The 14,537-nt window shown below is 39.0% G+C and overlaps 1 protein-coding gene and 1 non-coding gene across 2 annotated transcripts; one reads left to right on the plus strand and one right to left on the minus strand.

Moving 5' to 3' along the window:
• Positions 1 to 477: 477 nt before the first annotated feature.
• Positions 478 to 4,314, plus strand: arl5c (ADP-ribosylation factor-like 5C). The gene is made up of 6 exons (XM_076265605.1): positions 478 to 868; positions 1,914 to 1,974; positions 2,102 to 2,249; positions 2,619 to 2,702; positions 2,822 to 2,973; positions 3,535 to 4,314. The coding sequence occupies exons 1-6, from the start codon at positions 823 to 825 to the stop codon at positions 3,581 to 3,583; spliced, it is 540 nt and encodes a 179-aa protein (XP_076121720.1). The 5' UTR covers positions 478 to 822; the 3' UTR covers positions 3,584 to 4,314.
• Positions 4,315 to 12,678: 8,364 nt separating this feature from the next.
• On the minus strand, positions 12,679 to 12,750 carry trnac-gca (transfer RNA cysteine (anticodon GCA)). The gene has a single exon. It is a non-coding gene; the product is annotated as a tRNA-Cys (tRNA).
• Positions 12,751 to 14,537: the final 1,787 nt, after the last annotated feature.

A 14,537-nucleotide genomic window follows, 5' to 3' on the forward strand; every position in this document is an offset into this window, starting at 1 on the left:
GGAAACGTTTGCCTAGGCTAAAGAAGAAAGTCCCCGGAATTCCATTGTCCGTTTCGCTTTCTGGTTACAACAGTTTGCCAACTGTAGGGCTAAAACAGCTGAGGAAGTTCGATTCTACAAAAGCCCCGCACACACCCTTGGAGCAACCAAATGTGGAAGTCACACTGCGTGGGTGACCAATGGTAACATTTGTAGGCTTTACATTTGTTTGATTATAATGGTATTTTATTTTTTTACTTTGATTATTTGTTCATTTGTTTGTTTATGCGCTTTGGGTTACACTCTATGCATATACAAATGCACTATAGAATTAAACTTGCCTTACCTATCATCAGTTGGTTTCACTCCTGTTCAACAAGACGTCATTTTGGCGTCATGTTCAGAACGCCCCTCTGGTCTATGGAATTCCATTGCCCCGCCCTTGTCCGTGACTCGGTCGGCGTAAATCATAAGGGTTTTCCTCTCCAGTCTCACTCATCTTTTAGTGGAAAGATAAAGGCAGGCATTACATTTTGATCAAGTGATTGCTGGTTTTAGTCAGAGTGAAGTGAGTTTACTGTGTTGCTGCTGAATACCGAACTTGTTAATTGTTTTACACGACTCTATTAAAGCGAATTCGGCGCATTCATCCTTTTACTAGAACTGACATCGTCGCGTAACTGAACGTAGGATAACGTACAGCACAGCTAGTGGCAACGTTACCCCAGTTAGCGGCTCACGCCATTCTCCTTAAGTGAGCATTTAAATCTGCTTATCTGCGCTTCTAGTAGCTGTGTTAGGGTGAGGTAAACGATTGTAAGGACGTCCTATTAACAGGAGAAAATGGGACTGTTTTTCACCAAGTTGATGACCGTGTTTGGGGATAGAGGTAAGTCTGGTGCCCACTACGTTAACATTAGCTGGCCACCTAGCTGCATTTATTTGTTTAACGTTAGTTTTTTTGTCGTTTCTGTGCTGCCCTTTAGCGATAACGAAGGAATATATAAAATAAATAACAGTAGATTTCAAGTCATATTTGCATGTCGGGTTTGGGGAACAATTTGTCACCATAAAGGCCTTTAATGATGTTGTGGAAACAATAGTAACATCGACCGAGCATTCATTCAGCTAGCGACATTCTTAGCTAACGGTTCGTCTTGGTCCACAAATTGATAGATTTTGACTAACGTTATATTGACTAACGATAATGTTTCCCGATCGTTTAAATTGATATTGGTTAAATTAAGTCGTCTGAAAGTATTGAAATGAAAAGACAACTGTTGGTCTCCCACCTACTTTGTCAGTGTCATTAAACAGATGTGAGTTGAAGAACACAAAGAGCAACAAACTGCTAGCTCTCAAAGGCTGTGTAGCTCAGAAAGCTGAAATGGGATAGGTTCTGCAGCACCTTCACAAGTATTTCTACCAGCCCTAGTGATAACAACAACCGTTTTCAATAGTTGTTATTTTTGCTAGTGGTAGTTAAGTGTAGTTGAAAACGTGTCTGATTACTGTCTGTTGTGGTAGTAATGTAAAGCAGGTTATTATACTACTATACTACTTAACAGTAGTGTGTTATCTTAAAACGTTGGTAATACAGATAGTTTTGGTAGGTTGTTACTCAATAACGTTACTTTTGTGCTATTTGAGGAGTGAATTAAGTTTGCGCAACATTGCTCTGTGACTGTTCAGTACGTGTCACTGTTTTGGTTTTCATCTTTGCTTTCGAGACACTTATGTAACCACACTTAACAGCCACGACGGGGTCAGAGTCAGACTCAGTCAACCCAGAGATTAAGGGTCAGTGTATTTATGTTAAAAAGGCTGTAGAACGCTCTGTATACCTATGTGGTGGCCCCTTTCTCTGACCTAATTGGAGTATTCATTGGTGATGTTTGGTTTTGTTTTTTGATCACATTCTTTTCCCCCCACAGAGCATAAGGTGATCATAGTGGGCTTGGATAACGCTGGAAAGACTACAATCCTTTATCAATTGTAAGTGGTTTTGTTTTATAACCTGAAAGACTGCGGACCCAACTCACAATCTTAACAACCAAGTACTTTTTTACACCCTATCCACACGTATGGGCACATTTAACCCTGTCATCCTCTCGCTAACCAGTTTGACAAAGGAAGCGGTTCAGACAACTCCCACCATTGGCAGCAACGTTGAGGAAATAGCTGTGCGGAAAACACGGTTCCTTGTCTGGGACATCGGTGGACAGGAGAGCTTGAGGGCCAGCTGGAGCTCCTACTACTGCAACACAGAGGTGAGTTGCTGGGACACTGTAACCTACTTAAGCAAGATAATAAATGTATATACACACACACACACGCAATGACTATGGACGTCTTGAAAATGTAAAGTGTCCTGTCTACACATCAGTGTACCTGAGTACAATGAGATAACATGTACTCAGTTTGTCTCTGTGCAATGGCTTTGATATGTTATCACATGTTATCACTTGCCAACTGCCCTGTAGTTTCCCTTGCTTACCTTGTGTAATTTGGAAGACTGTGGTTGTATTAGAATGTTTGTGTGCCGTGCACAGCCAGATGTGCGCCCTTCTAATGCTAGTTGCAATAAATGAGTTCCGGTGCTGATTGTTCTCCTTTTTTTTTTATCCTTCTTCTGTTAGATCGTGATTTTGGTAGTTGACAGCACCGACCGTGAGCGTCTCACTCTAACCAAAGAGGAGTTACATCGAATGCTTGCGCACGAGGTAAGGTTGTCACTCACACTTTGGGACTTTTTGATGTTGATCTTGATTGGGATTTACGGACAAAAACATCAGAAGTGGTTTTACTTGTGATCTCATGAACTTCCTTTTGGTTGTCATAGGAGCTGCAGAATGCGTCAGTACTGGTTTTGGCCAACAAGCAGGACATAAAAAACTCCATGTCAGCAGCAGAGATCTCCCAGTGCCTCACGCTCAGTTCAATCACCACTCATTCTTGGCACGTTCAGGCCTGCTGTGCACTCACTGGAGAAGGGTAGGTCTATTTCTGTGCCTGTCTCTGTTGCATGTATGATAATGATTTTGTTCCTTGACTTTGTAGCATTGTTAAAGGTTGTATCAGCGATGGCGGGGTGACGTCACTTCTGTTGACGGTCAAACAAAACAGAGAGCTAGCTCGCTACTCCCTCCCCCTCCCTCCTGTGCAATTGAAACTCTCCTGAACGCGCATCTCGTCGGTTATTTTGGTTGGAACACTTTATTTTGCCTTTGAGTGGTTGGCAACACTTGTTGGTAGCAATTGTTTTTGTGTGCAGATCTCAGAGCCTAGGCTGCCTACAGAGACGTGTTTTTTGACAGCCTGCTTATGGGGCGGGCAGCTAGCAGATCGTTAGGAAAGATTAGATGAATGTGATCATTTATGTTTGGGCCTTTTTTCGGCCTGCAATCGCTGATACAACCTTTAATGTTCAGTTGTCTACATATACTCTATTTTATGTCCAGTGTAGCACTGGTGTCTGTTAAAATGAAAGTGTTTGAGGTGTCGCTGTTTACAGAGGGAAGATTCTCAGTTCTTGTTTCCCCTCTTGCCCTTTAGGCTCCTACAGAGTTTGGACTGGATGAGGTCTCGAGTTCTGGCCAGTTAGGCCTCAGGACCATAGCCGTTCACATCCTCACACCATTAAGACATTGCCAGCCATCAGCGTATCTCCCTCTGGCTCAGTGAGCTTTAAGAAACTGGACCATGCCTACCTATGAGCTTTCTTGGGGCAAAAGAGAGGAATAGTGTGTTTGTGTGTGTGTGTAAGTGTGTGTAAACGAGAGAGAGAGAAACAGAGACTGACTTTGTTTACATATTGGTAGTTGTGTGTGTGTGTGCATGCAAACGTGCGTTCGATTCTGAATGAGTGTGTCTGCGTGTATGTGTGAGACACCGTTCTAGTGGTCCACATTGTTTACATAACAAACTGGATCTTTTTGATCCCCATGGAAATGATGAGCAGTCAGGACTTGTGATGTCACTGCCCTACAGTCATATTGATTGAAGAGTGCCATTGGGTCAGTTTGCAGGTCCCAGCGGATTGGTCTGTCCAAGGACACTAATAACATCACAGCTGGAAAGGCCATTGATGGGAATCTGCGGATCTGCCACTGGTGCTGCAATTAAGCTATCAATGAACCATTTTACTTGAAGTATTTATAGGGAGCTAATTTGCATCATATGAATGGGTATTTGATCATTGTATGCTGGCAAAAGTAGACTTTGTTTTTACGGTTAGTTGCTCATGTTTTTTTTTTTTTTGAAAAGGAAGTATTATATTTTGTGCAAAGAAAAAACATTTTTGTACAAATAAATGTTATCAGTGCTGAGACTGTTGATGTGTCTAGATTATGATTTATTTTAAATTGAATAAGTCAAACAGAAATAAGTCTATGGAGTTCCAAATCAATGATTTTATCAAACACCTTGGATACATGTGTAAACATCAATGTGTCTTGGCTATCTACTTATAATGAGGTTGCCTAAAACAGTGTTTTTCAACCACTGTGCCGGGGCACACTAGTGTGCCGTGAGAGATCATCAGGTGTGCCGCAGAAAATTACCCAAATGTCACTCACTGGTCCAGAAAAGCAACTGTTGCATCAAAGAATTTATAACCACATGCTCTCATTGATTGTATGATTGCACTATTTGTGGTATGCAGGCATTGTACAACGGGGGCCCCATATCCAGTATTCACAGAATCATCACATATCCAGCACAACAATTAAATTAGATAGTCACCTACAAATGAAACAGAGGGCGCTTGTTTTATTGAGCAGGTCTTGCATAGAAGCCATAATAAGGCCATATCTGTGTATTGTTTGAAATTTTAGGCTATGGTATGTTTATTTTTTCTTCACACAGGATGTTAGTGTGCCGTGGGACATTTTAAGTGTCAAAAGTGTGCCGTGGCACAAAAAAGGTTGAAAAACACTGGCCTAAAACACATTTAAAAAAAACAAAGCTTTGAACACGTCAATATAGTGATAAGATGTGTTGAGTGCTGAGCTAAAATAATATTTTTGCATTTCAGTTTAAAACCCTTTGTGGTGATGTTGCAGTTTGTAGTTCTGTAAGGTGACAGCCATCTGACATGTCACACACAGATGTTTTTACTCCTGTCAAACACAAAAGGTTTCATTTTCACTATGAAGATCATTTTTCCTTTAATTTACTTTTCAGAATGGGTAAATGTAGTACACTTCTATTCATTACGCTGAAGAAACCATCAATAGGTGGTGTTCAAAGATGCCATCACTTATGATATCACCTCTTAGGGCACTTTTAACACCTACTTTAGTGCTTTGTTTCAAACAAGTGCCTGTTATCAGCCACTCTCAAGAGCAGTCAGGGATGCCATTCATGTAGGTAGACCTACTGGCCCTGAAACGGCATTCATTCAGCTGGATTTGCATTTTACACCTTAGCAGTCAGCAGTACATCCGTGATTTCCCTTGTGTGTGTGTCTGGAAACTGTCCTGTACCCAAGGTTGGAGCCTCTATATGTGACTCAATGATGATGTAGTCAGATCAGATAAAGATACCACAAAGAAAGTCAGGGTAAAAGAAACAGAAATAAAATATAAAATGTATTCATTAATACTCAATAGATAGATTGAGAGCTAGCCCTTATTTAAAATTATGTTGAGTATATATATGAATATAAGTAACAAAGATTATTTTTGATGAACTGTCTCTGTTTTTGGTTAAGTAGCTTTAGGCATGTAATAGTAGCCTAGGCTATTATGTGCCATGATTATTGTAGCATAGCATTGTGATCAGAATTCGAAAATTATGTCTCACATTGCTAAGATAGTGATTCATATCAGTTGAAGATTCTGATAAGGAGTCGTTTTGAAAAATGTTGTTGGGCAATGTTCTTGAGCCTTGTTGTTCATGCATGTTCCCATTGATATTGACTATTTTTTCAGTATCATCAGTAGGCAAATTGTCATGATCATCCAGTCATGCCACATGGAACTGGTTATGTGGTTGCCCGGCAACATTGTTCTACACTAAACCATTGCCATTATGAGATACACTGTCATGACAAAATACTGATAATAGTCCAGGCAATCTGTGAGAAAAAAACACCCAACCCAAAACTAATTGCAACAGAAATTATTTTTGTTGTATTCAGTTTATGAAACCTTTTCATATCACATACCAAAAGTCCATGAAAATCCAAGTGGAGGAACATTGTCAAAATTGGAATTATTTGTGCATAGGTCAGTGGCAAAAAGCTGCACCTTTGGCAGTTTTATTGAACTTTCATAGTACAGGGGATATGTGAAAATAAGGTCAAATTCTTTCATAAAGGCATGAAACTTGGTGAACTTGTACAGTTTGGAGCCCTGAACATTTTCAGATATAAAACCATTATCAAAAAACCCTAATGGTCGCCGTGGCAACCATTAAATGTTCCACTATAACTGAATTACGCCTATTCTTCATTATATCTCCTGAAACAAACATGGTATCTCAGAACCAATGATGCCTACAGGGATGCGCAGTATTTATTACATGTATTCCATATTTCAAATACAAAATATATAGTATATTCGTAATTTGTATTTGACTGGGTTGAAAAAAACGGCTTCGTATTTTGTATCAAAATACTTTATAAGTATGCATTTTTGTAGTTTAGAATATTGACAAATATTTTTGGTAAAACCAATACTTTTGGTGATGTGATGACATCATAACTGACTTGGGCTGACTTAGAGTTTTAATTTGCCCACATTTGTGATAATATTGAGATTCAGGAAGATGATCCAGTGCAAGTTGAGTAACTTTAGGCGGGTCAATATAGGGTTCAACATCAAAAAATTGATACAAAAGGTTTTTTTATGAATTCTGGTACTGTTAGACATGCTAAATAACATACTAAAAATCTAGTAAAATCTGACCTTGAGAAATGATGGCCACCAAAATGGCTGCCAAGAGGTTATAATGGCTATGGGCCCTATCATGACAGTCAACAGCACAGCGCAAAGTGTATAATCATCATGATGCAACACATATTTCTATTGTACACTCGAGTTTTTCGTCATCTCTTTTATTGAGCAATGCACCAAGGGGTGTAGCCATTAACGACCTAAGGAGGGGTCTAGCGCATTATCTAAAAATCACTATCGTACACTACCTAAAACGCATTACGCCACTGACCAAGAAATACCTGGTCAGAAATCCATGGCGAGTTGTTTATCTGTTATTTTAAGAGTGTTTTATCAACAGTGATGGGCGGGTGCACAACTACACCCTGCTTTTCTCGTCCACAGGAACGTGAACCAGCGCACATCCATGCAAAACATTACAAATTACATGATTACAATGGGGAACATAATAATTATAATAAAGATATCAGGAAATACGTCTCACAATGAGTAGTTTCACCATTCACCATCATTTGCAAATTGTTAATGACAGTTAAAAGTGAATAGGCGAGAGGCACATATGGAGCACATCTGAAGTCGCACTGTCACGAGATGTAAGCAACTCCTCTGCAGGATAAATGTCCTTAGGTTTCTTATTCAGTCATTTAAACACTATTGGTGTAAGTGTTGCCTTTTTCAGGCTATTTTGTCAATGGTAACCTATTGTCAGTCAATAGCGTAATTAACTGTGTAACTGTCTTGTGTTGACTATGACACCACAGAGAAGTTAGTTTTACTTTGCCAATGAGTTCAAATAATAGACGAGTGCAGATGCGTTTATAGGCTATACTCTGCTAGGTTTTAAAGCATGGTTTAGTGGAATACCTGTTCCATACAGTCTCGCATGCAAGCAAATTCCTTCAAATGGGCCGCTGACTATTACAATACCGATGCGCTGTTTGAAGTCCAAATGCTTGCTGTTAAAGGGAATGACAGATGTCACTCTCATTGGTTAGGATGTAACGCCCAAAACACACCCATGACTAACTAAGAAACATAAGATCCACTTTTTTGCGCCAGGTGCCGGACTTTTGAAAACAAAACCACACCCAATGTGGACTGGACAAACCCTTAAGCTATTTGCTAGTGACCATGTGTATTAGACAAATATAGCCCTATATCTCAATTACTATTCAGCCCACAGGGGTGAATCTGAGGACAAATGATGGTCAAATTAAACAATAATATGATTTTAAATGTTAACATTGAACATTTTGGAATGCTCTAGCTTTTTCAGCGATATATTAAAATCTATGTGTTTTAAAACAGAGTAAATGCAATACAGGAATATGTACCATGTCCAAGGCATGGAGGAAGATAATACTTAACTGGTATCATATCTCATCTAGAGCGCATATGCTTTTAGAAAATATATAGTTTAGGGTGTTTAATTTGTTTTCCATAGACAGTATAGGCTAAAATGTATCCACTTTACACAAGATTCGCCTATATAGAATATAGGGCAATGTATTGTGCATGGCATGGAGGAAGATGGGAAATGTCTTAAATTGTGTAATATCTCATCTAGAGGGTATATGCTTTCAGAAAATATATAGTTTAGGGTGTTTACTTTGTTTTCCCTTGACTGTGCCAAAATGTATCCACTGTACACTAGATTCGCCTATACAGAATAGAGGGCAATGTGTTGTGCATGGCATGGAAGAAGATGAGACATGTCTTAACTGGTGTTATATCTCATCTACAAGTAATATGCTTTCAGGAAATATAAGGTTTAGGGTGTTTAATTTGTTTTCCCTTGACTATACATGCCAAAATGTATCCACTGTACACTAGATTCGCCTATGCAGAATAGAAGGCAATGTGTTGTGCATGGCATGGAGGAAGATGAGACATGTCTTAACTGGTGTTATATCTCATCTACAAGTAATATGCTTTCAGGAAATATATAGTTTAGGGTGTTTAATTTGCTTTCCCTAGACAGTATATGTCAAAATGTGTCCGCTTTACACTAGATTCGCCTATACAGAATAGAGGCCAATGTATTGTGCATTGCATGGAGGAAGATGGGACATGTCCTATTTGGTGTCATATCACTTCTAGAGGTTATATGCTTTTAGAAAATATATAGTTTATGATGTTTAATTTGTTTCCCTTAATAGTGCAGGCCAAAATGTATCAGCTGTTCACTTAATTCACCTATACAGAATAGAGGAGTATGTTTTATGCATGGTATGGAGGAAGATGGGACATAAGCTGATTAATGCTATATTTCATGTAGGGCATATGCTTTTAGAATATGTATAATTTTGGCTGTTCTATGATTTTGCTAAAACCATGACCCATGCATAGGCATGCATTTTAATTATTAATCTTAAACTTTATTTATTAGTATAGCATGCACCTTTTGCCAGACATCACAACAATAGTCACCTCTTTGGAGGCTAGCTGCAGTTATCTGCACCTCTCTGTTGAATTTGGACATTATCATGTCCATCTTCAACTTTGCCTTTACAATTTTCCTTCATTCATTCACTTACATAAACATACTGTGCTGTCTGATTACTGTTTTAGCCAAAATTGTGCAAAGTAAAGAGGCATCATACAGGCCCCTCTGATTGGACAGACAGTCTCAACAGATCAGTCAACCCCCCGGGCAAGAGGTCAATTACTATAAGTCTTGGAAAATAATGGACTGATACTTTCGTGTGATATACTGTATATGATTCAGTGACCTCTAAATCAGACCACCAAAAACACTTTCCTAGGCTGAATAATGCTTAACTATATGTTTGTACAACTTTAACATTGTGGAACACTTAAATGCAAAAACACACTGGCTCTATTTAAAGACTGAACAACCATTTCCATTGATTCAAAGGGCCAAAATAAAAAAAATAGACACCAATTAGCAACAAACAAGTCTGAAATAAGCCTGAGAAATGTACTAACTCTTTGAAAATAAAAGAATGTTCCTCAACAATGCAATATTCTAAATGTCCATGTTAAATGTGCGATTTGTAGGATTGTTACCGAACGTTCTGTATGCCAAAATCAAAACACTGGTGCACGTTCTCAAGACTACCAGACGCGAGCCTCTTCTGGGTTGGGCTGGGTCCTCCTCTCTAACCAACGTAACATATTTAGCTGAAGTTAGCGATGCAGATGAAGTTTAGCCTAGGCTACCTGTTGTGGAGAAATATGGCCAGCTCTGCGTCAGACTTGATATTCTTCGTTTGACGAAAACGTCACCATATCAGGAAGCTCCGATGTCCACTTAATTTGTTTCTTGTTTTAATTTTGGAAATGTGCCTGCCTCTCGTAGGTGTTCATGACTAGGGCCTACAACTGACAGCTGTTGACAGTTGGCCTTTGCTAATTTGGCAACCCAAATAGGAATGGTTACAGTTTATTTTCCATTATTTCCTACATACTGGACCTTTAAGTTAGCCTAGATGGGATCAGATATTCTTTAGAATGCTTATTTTACAACATTCTAATTACAGTTTTGTCAGTTTTTGCTGAAGGATAATACCTAAAACAACCCTCATTTTAACATATTTCCACCAACTGGATTTTCATGGACTTTTACTATGGTGTTTAGATCACCAATTGAAATATAAAAATGTGAAAATAAATTCTGTTGCAATTAGTTTTGGGTCAGACCTTACTTTGCCTGGACTATAAGCCTAGTAAAGCATATAAGATACATTACATTGTATTTTATATGAGTGGTGGATGTGATCACAATGTTTAAAGGCTCTTTCTGTCAATTAGGTAACACAATTTATCACCCGGAAAGAAGAAATACTCTTTTCTGATTGGCTGGTGGGGTGGCTATTAATTCTGAATAACGGGACACCTATGAAGTAGATCTGGTAAAAAAAAATTACATAGCTACAGCACAACATTTGTTCATGCTTTGGTGTGGACAGAGACACAATTATTCCTAGAAGTTAGTTTGAAACTATTATTTTATGATACAAAACTACAATGTGTTGTTTTAAAAGATACAATCAGTGAAGGTGCTTAACTGAGAGGGGACAAAAAGTCAAGAGTGAATGAAACTCCATGGTAATCTTCTACACCTTTACTAAAACCTTAAAACATAGTGGGCATGTTGCCGTATCCACATTTAAAGAAAGGCTTCTCTTAGGTGTTATGGAGCCTTTGAAGGGTCATGTTTTTTTCAATTTTGGGCTCAATACAATGTAAAGGTTTTTCTTTTTTTACTGCTCCTCTACTCCCCTAGTTCACCTGCAACCGTAGTGGTTATTTTTGTCACACCATATATTTGTGCTATACATTGCAGCTGCAACATGTCTTGATTTTCATGTCACACACACCAACCTGCCCTGTAATGTCACTGGGATCCAGTTACACAGTGGAAAGTGTCACCTGGTATATTCTCCCACTTTGAAGATAAGGGGTGAGTGTGTGTTTCACACACTGTTTCCAAAGGACAGGTTTTAACACATATATCAAACTGAGAGTTGGCATGTCATATTGGCCACAAATATTGAATTACTGATTAATATGTATGGTTCTCTTCAGTTCCACTTGCGGACAAGGACTTGGTGTACATCTGCAATACTACACGACTTGAAGCCAAAATTGGATTGTTTGTTTCATGGTATTGTGCACTCAGTATACTTGCACTCTGGACTTTGTCCAGTGGAGGCTGACAGCATCAAAACAGGGAGCGCCTCAGCTCAGGCCAGGGGGTGGATTTTGGTATAAAGTAAGCATAGAGCTTGTTTAATTACAACACCACTTTCACTGTGTTATTTTCACTGAGTTACAGCTGCATGTTCAGTATGTGTTGATTATGGTCCATGTGGTTTAAACACTAACATCCTGTGTAAAGAAAAAATAAACATACCATAGCCTAAAATTTCAAATAATACACAGATATGGCCTTATTATGGCTTCTATGCAAGGCCTGCTCAATAAAACAAGCGCCCTCTGTTTCATTTGGTGACTATATCTAATTTAATTATTGTTATGAACTGGATATGTGATGATTCTGTGAATACTGGATATGGGGCCCCCATTGTACAATGCCTGCAAACCACAAATAGTGCAATCATACAATCATTTGGGTAGTTTTCTGCGGCACACCTGATGATCTCTCACGGCACAGTGGTTGAAAAACACTGGCTTAAATGTTTGACCCTCTCTTGTGGTGGTACCTAGGCTATAGGACAGTGACAACCAGAGATTAGGGTGGTACTGCTGGAACAGAGCAATTACATAATGCTCTATGTGGTTCTCAGTCCTGTGTTCCCTGTATTTCTCTGAATTGTAGTGAGTGCATGAAGTCTATTATCCTAAAATTTGGGGCTAACCCGGAATTGGACCGCTAACCATATGATTCTAGGTCCCATATTCTAGGCCTAGGTTTGTTGTTATTTGTAGTTATAAATGCTCCCATAAAGCACCTTGACTGGCTTAAATGTATGGCTCTGTCCCTATATGGCCCTTTGTACTACACCCAGTACATAGAAAATTGACGTAAAAGGGATTTACATTGTGTTATTGTAAACTGTTGTCAGCCATAAACATCTGCAATACGTCAGCTGTATTTACAGTCATATTGGGTCAAATGTCTTCTTATGATCCTGAGTATACAGAAGGTGTAGCATTCTGTCACAGTTTACTAAGAGGCATCATATTTAGCATGGGACATAGTCCTCTGAAGAGTGATCAAACACAATGTGTATTGGGTGGAGTTCAGATTAGAGTTCTGCTTCATGTTCTGCATTTGGAGAGTGATACCTGTGGAATGGCTTATTTCAAAAGCAGGGGGCACCCAGATTTGAACCGGGGGCCTCTTGATCTGCAGTCAAATGCTCTACCACTGAGCTATACCCCCTCATGTGCATGTCTGTTTGGTACACCTAATTTATACAGTAGCTTGACTATTATAATTTTCATTTGGCTATAGAGGTGAATGTTGAGCAGTGTCTAAGATAATTTGTGGTATGAGATTGTATGAGATATGGGTGGAATTTTAATTTTAGATGGAAATTATATGTGTTGTGCAAAATTAAGCTTAACCACAACTGTGACTGTGGGGAGGTAGAATGTTGAGTCCCCTGGTGCCAAGTGGCATATCTGGAGAGTCTGTATTTCAGACATATTGTGATTGGTAGCAGTGGAGTCCCTGCATCAACAGATAAACAGATCCGTTTTGTAGTGTTCAGATGTCTTATTGCTAAAGGTCAGAAGTGTCTGTATCGTATTCCAGAGGTAAGAAGCCGCTATGACTTCATTACTCAATTTTTATTGAACTACAAAATTGTGGGGAAAGTTCAAAGATTAAGTGGGTGATGACAACGATGACAACAATTCCCTTAATATAGAGAAAGACGAGTGTCTTCTACTGAAACCACATAGATATTAGTGGATGTATCTCCCACATCCAGAAAAGTCCTATTGGAATGATACGTAATTCATCTCTTAAAGCAATTGCATCTTTTATCACTATATCTGATTGAAACTGTAGTGCATTGTGGTGCAATGCACAGCATCTCTTCTCAGAGAGCCCTCTGGTGGATACTAAGGATAGTGCAGCTCCTAAAGTTTGTCTTCTCTTTTCACCTCTACACAGCCATTATTTCCTCTGAAACCTGTCCTACCCTTCCACTAAAACTGATGTCATTTTGTTGTAGATCTGGGGCCTCATTTATAAAGCGTTCTTACGCACAGATTTGATCTTAGACCGTGCGTACGCTCAAATCCATGCCAACGCTCTGATTTATAAAAACCGTCTTTGACGTGGAAAAGTGCTTATCTCCACGTCAGGTTCAAACTTGACGTACGACCATTTCCTTGTGGTAATGCCGGGGTACTGCAAGTAATCTGAGGTCTAAGTGCGATGCATTTTCAAAATTCCAAGACCAACGATCTCATGTCTTTCTTTGCCATATGCATGATCAATATCAGAAGATTTTTAAAGACGTTTTTGGACGCAGCTTAATGATTCATGGTTTGGCATAAAACTGCTAATGAGAACTGTAGCCCACTTAAGAAAGTGAAAAGACGTACAGTATAGCTTACTTATTTCACAATATCTAAAAAAAAACACCAAGACGATAGAATAATTGAAACATTCTTACGGGTGATCTAGTATATTTAGTGTTCTCACCAATCTAATATTGACCATCAAATGTCCAATTGCTCTCGTTTAGGAGAGGAAGGCATTCAAAAAGGCATTCGAACAGTTTGGGAATATAGGATAGTATTTGATCATACAGTTTTGAATGTTAAAAGTGAATAAACTTTTTTGAGAGGTGGATAAACTCTAATAAGAGGTGGGTAGGCCTAAACTCTATTTCTGAAATTTCAGGTGGATAAACTGCGTTTTCTCGCGTTTAGCCTCCACTACATCCTTATTTGCGCTCATAGGCCTATTCCCAGCTTCGTAACAGAAAGGTAATATTTGACTGTAAGTTATACAATGTAGGCTATAGATATTTTATATCATATATAGCCTACACAACCAAGGGACGGAAGTTATTCTCTGAAAGCAGGGCATCTTCATATTTAGTGTTGCGTCGGAGTTGCGTAAAGAGGTGCAGAGCGCGCACCTGTTTGCTTTTTTTGACTGGCAGTGCCCAAGATCAGATGACAATACGTGAGTTGAATAATGTACGATAA

Source organism: Alosa pseudoharengus, unplaced genomic scaffold (assembly GCF_046254945.1).
Source record: "Alosa pseudoharengus isolate Yale_2024_CS ecotype anadromous, Long Island Sound unplaced genomic scaffold, YU_APseudo_1.1 YU_APseudo_1.1_scf_4, whole genome shotgun sequence".
In the NCBI taxonomy this organism is placed as follows: domain Eukaryota; kingdom Metazoa; phylum Chordata; class Actinopteri; order Clupeiformes; family Clupeidae; genus Alosa; species Alosa pseudoharengus.

Excerpts from the sequence above, each read along its gene's own strand:
- arl5c (XM_076265605.1), top strand. The coding sequence starts at position 823 with ATGGGACTGTTTTTCACCAAGTTGATGACCGTGTTTGGGGATAGAG. Across the intron at positions 1,975-2,101 it reads ACTACAATCCTTTATCAATT|TTTGACAAAGGAAGCGGTTC; the intron begins GTAAGTGGTTTT and ends CTCGCTAACCAG. Across the intron at positions 2,974-3,534 it reads TGTGCACTCACTGGAGAAGG|GCTCCTACAGAGTTTGGACT; the intron begins GTAGGTCTATTT and ends CTTGCCCTTTAG.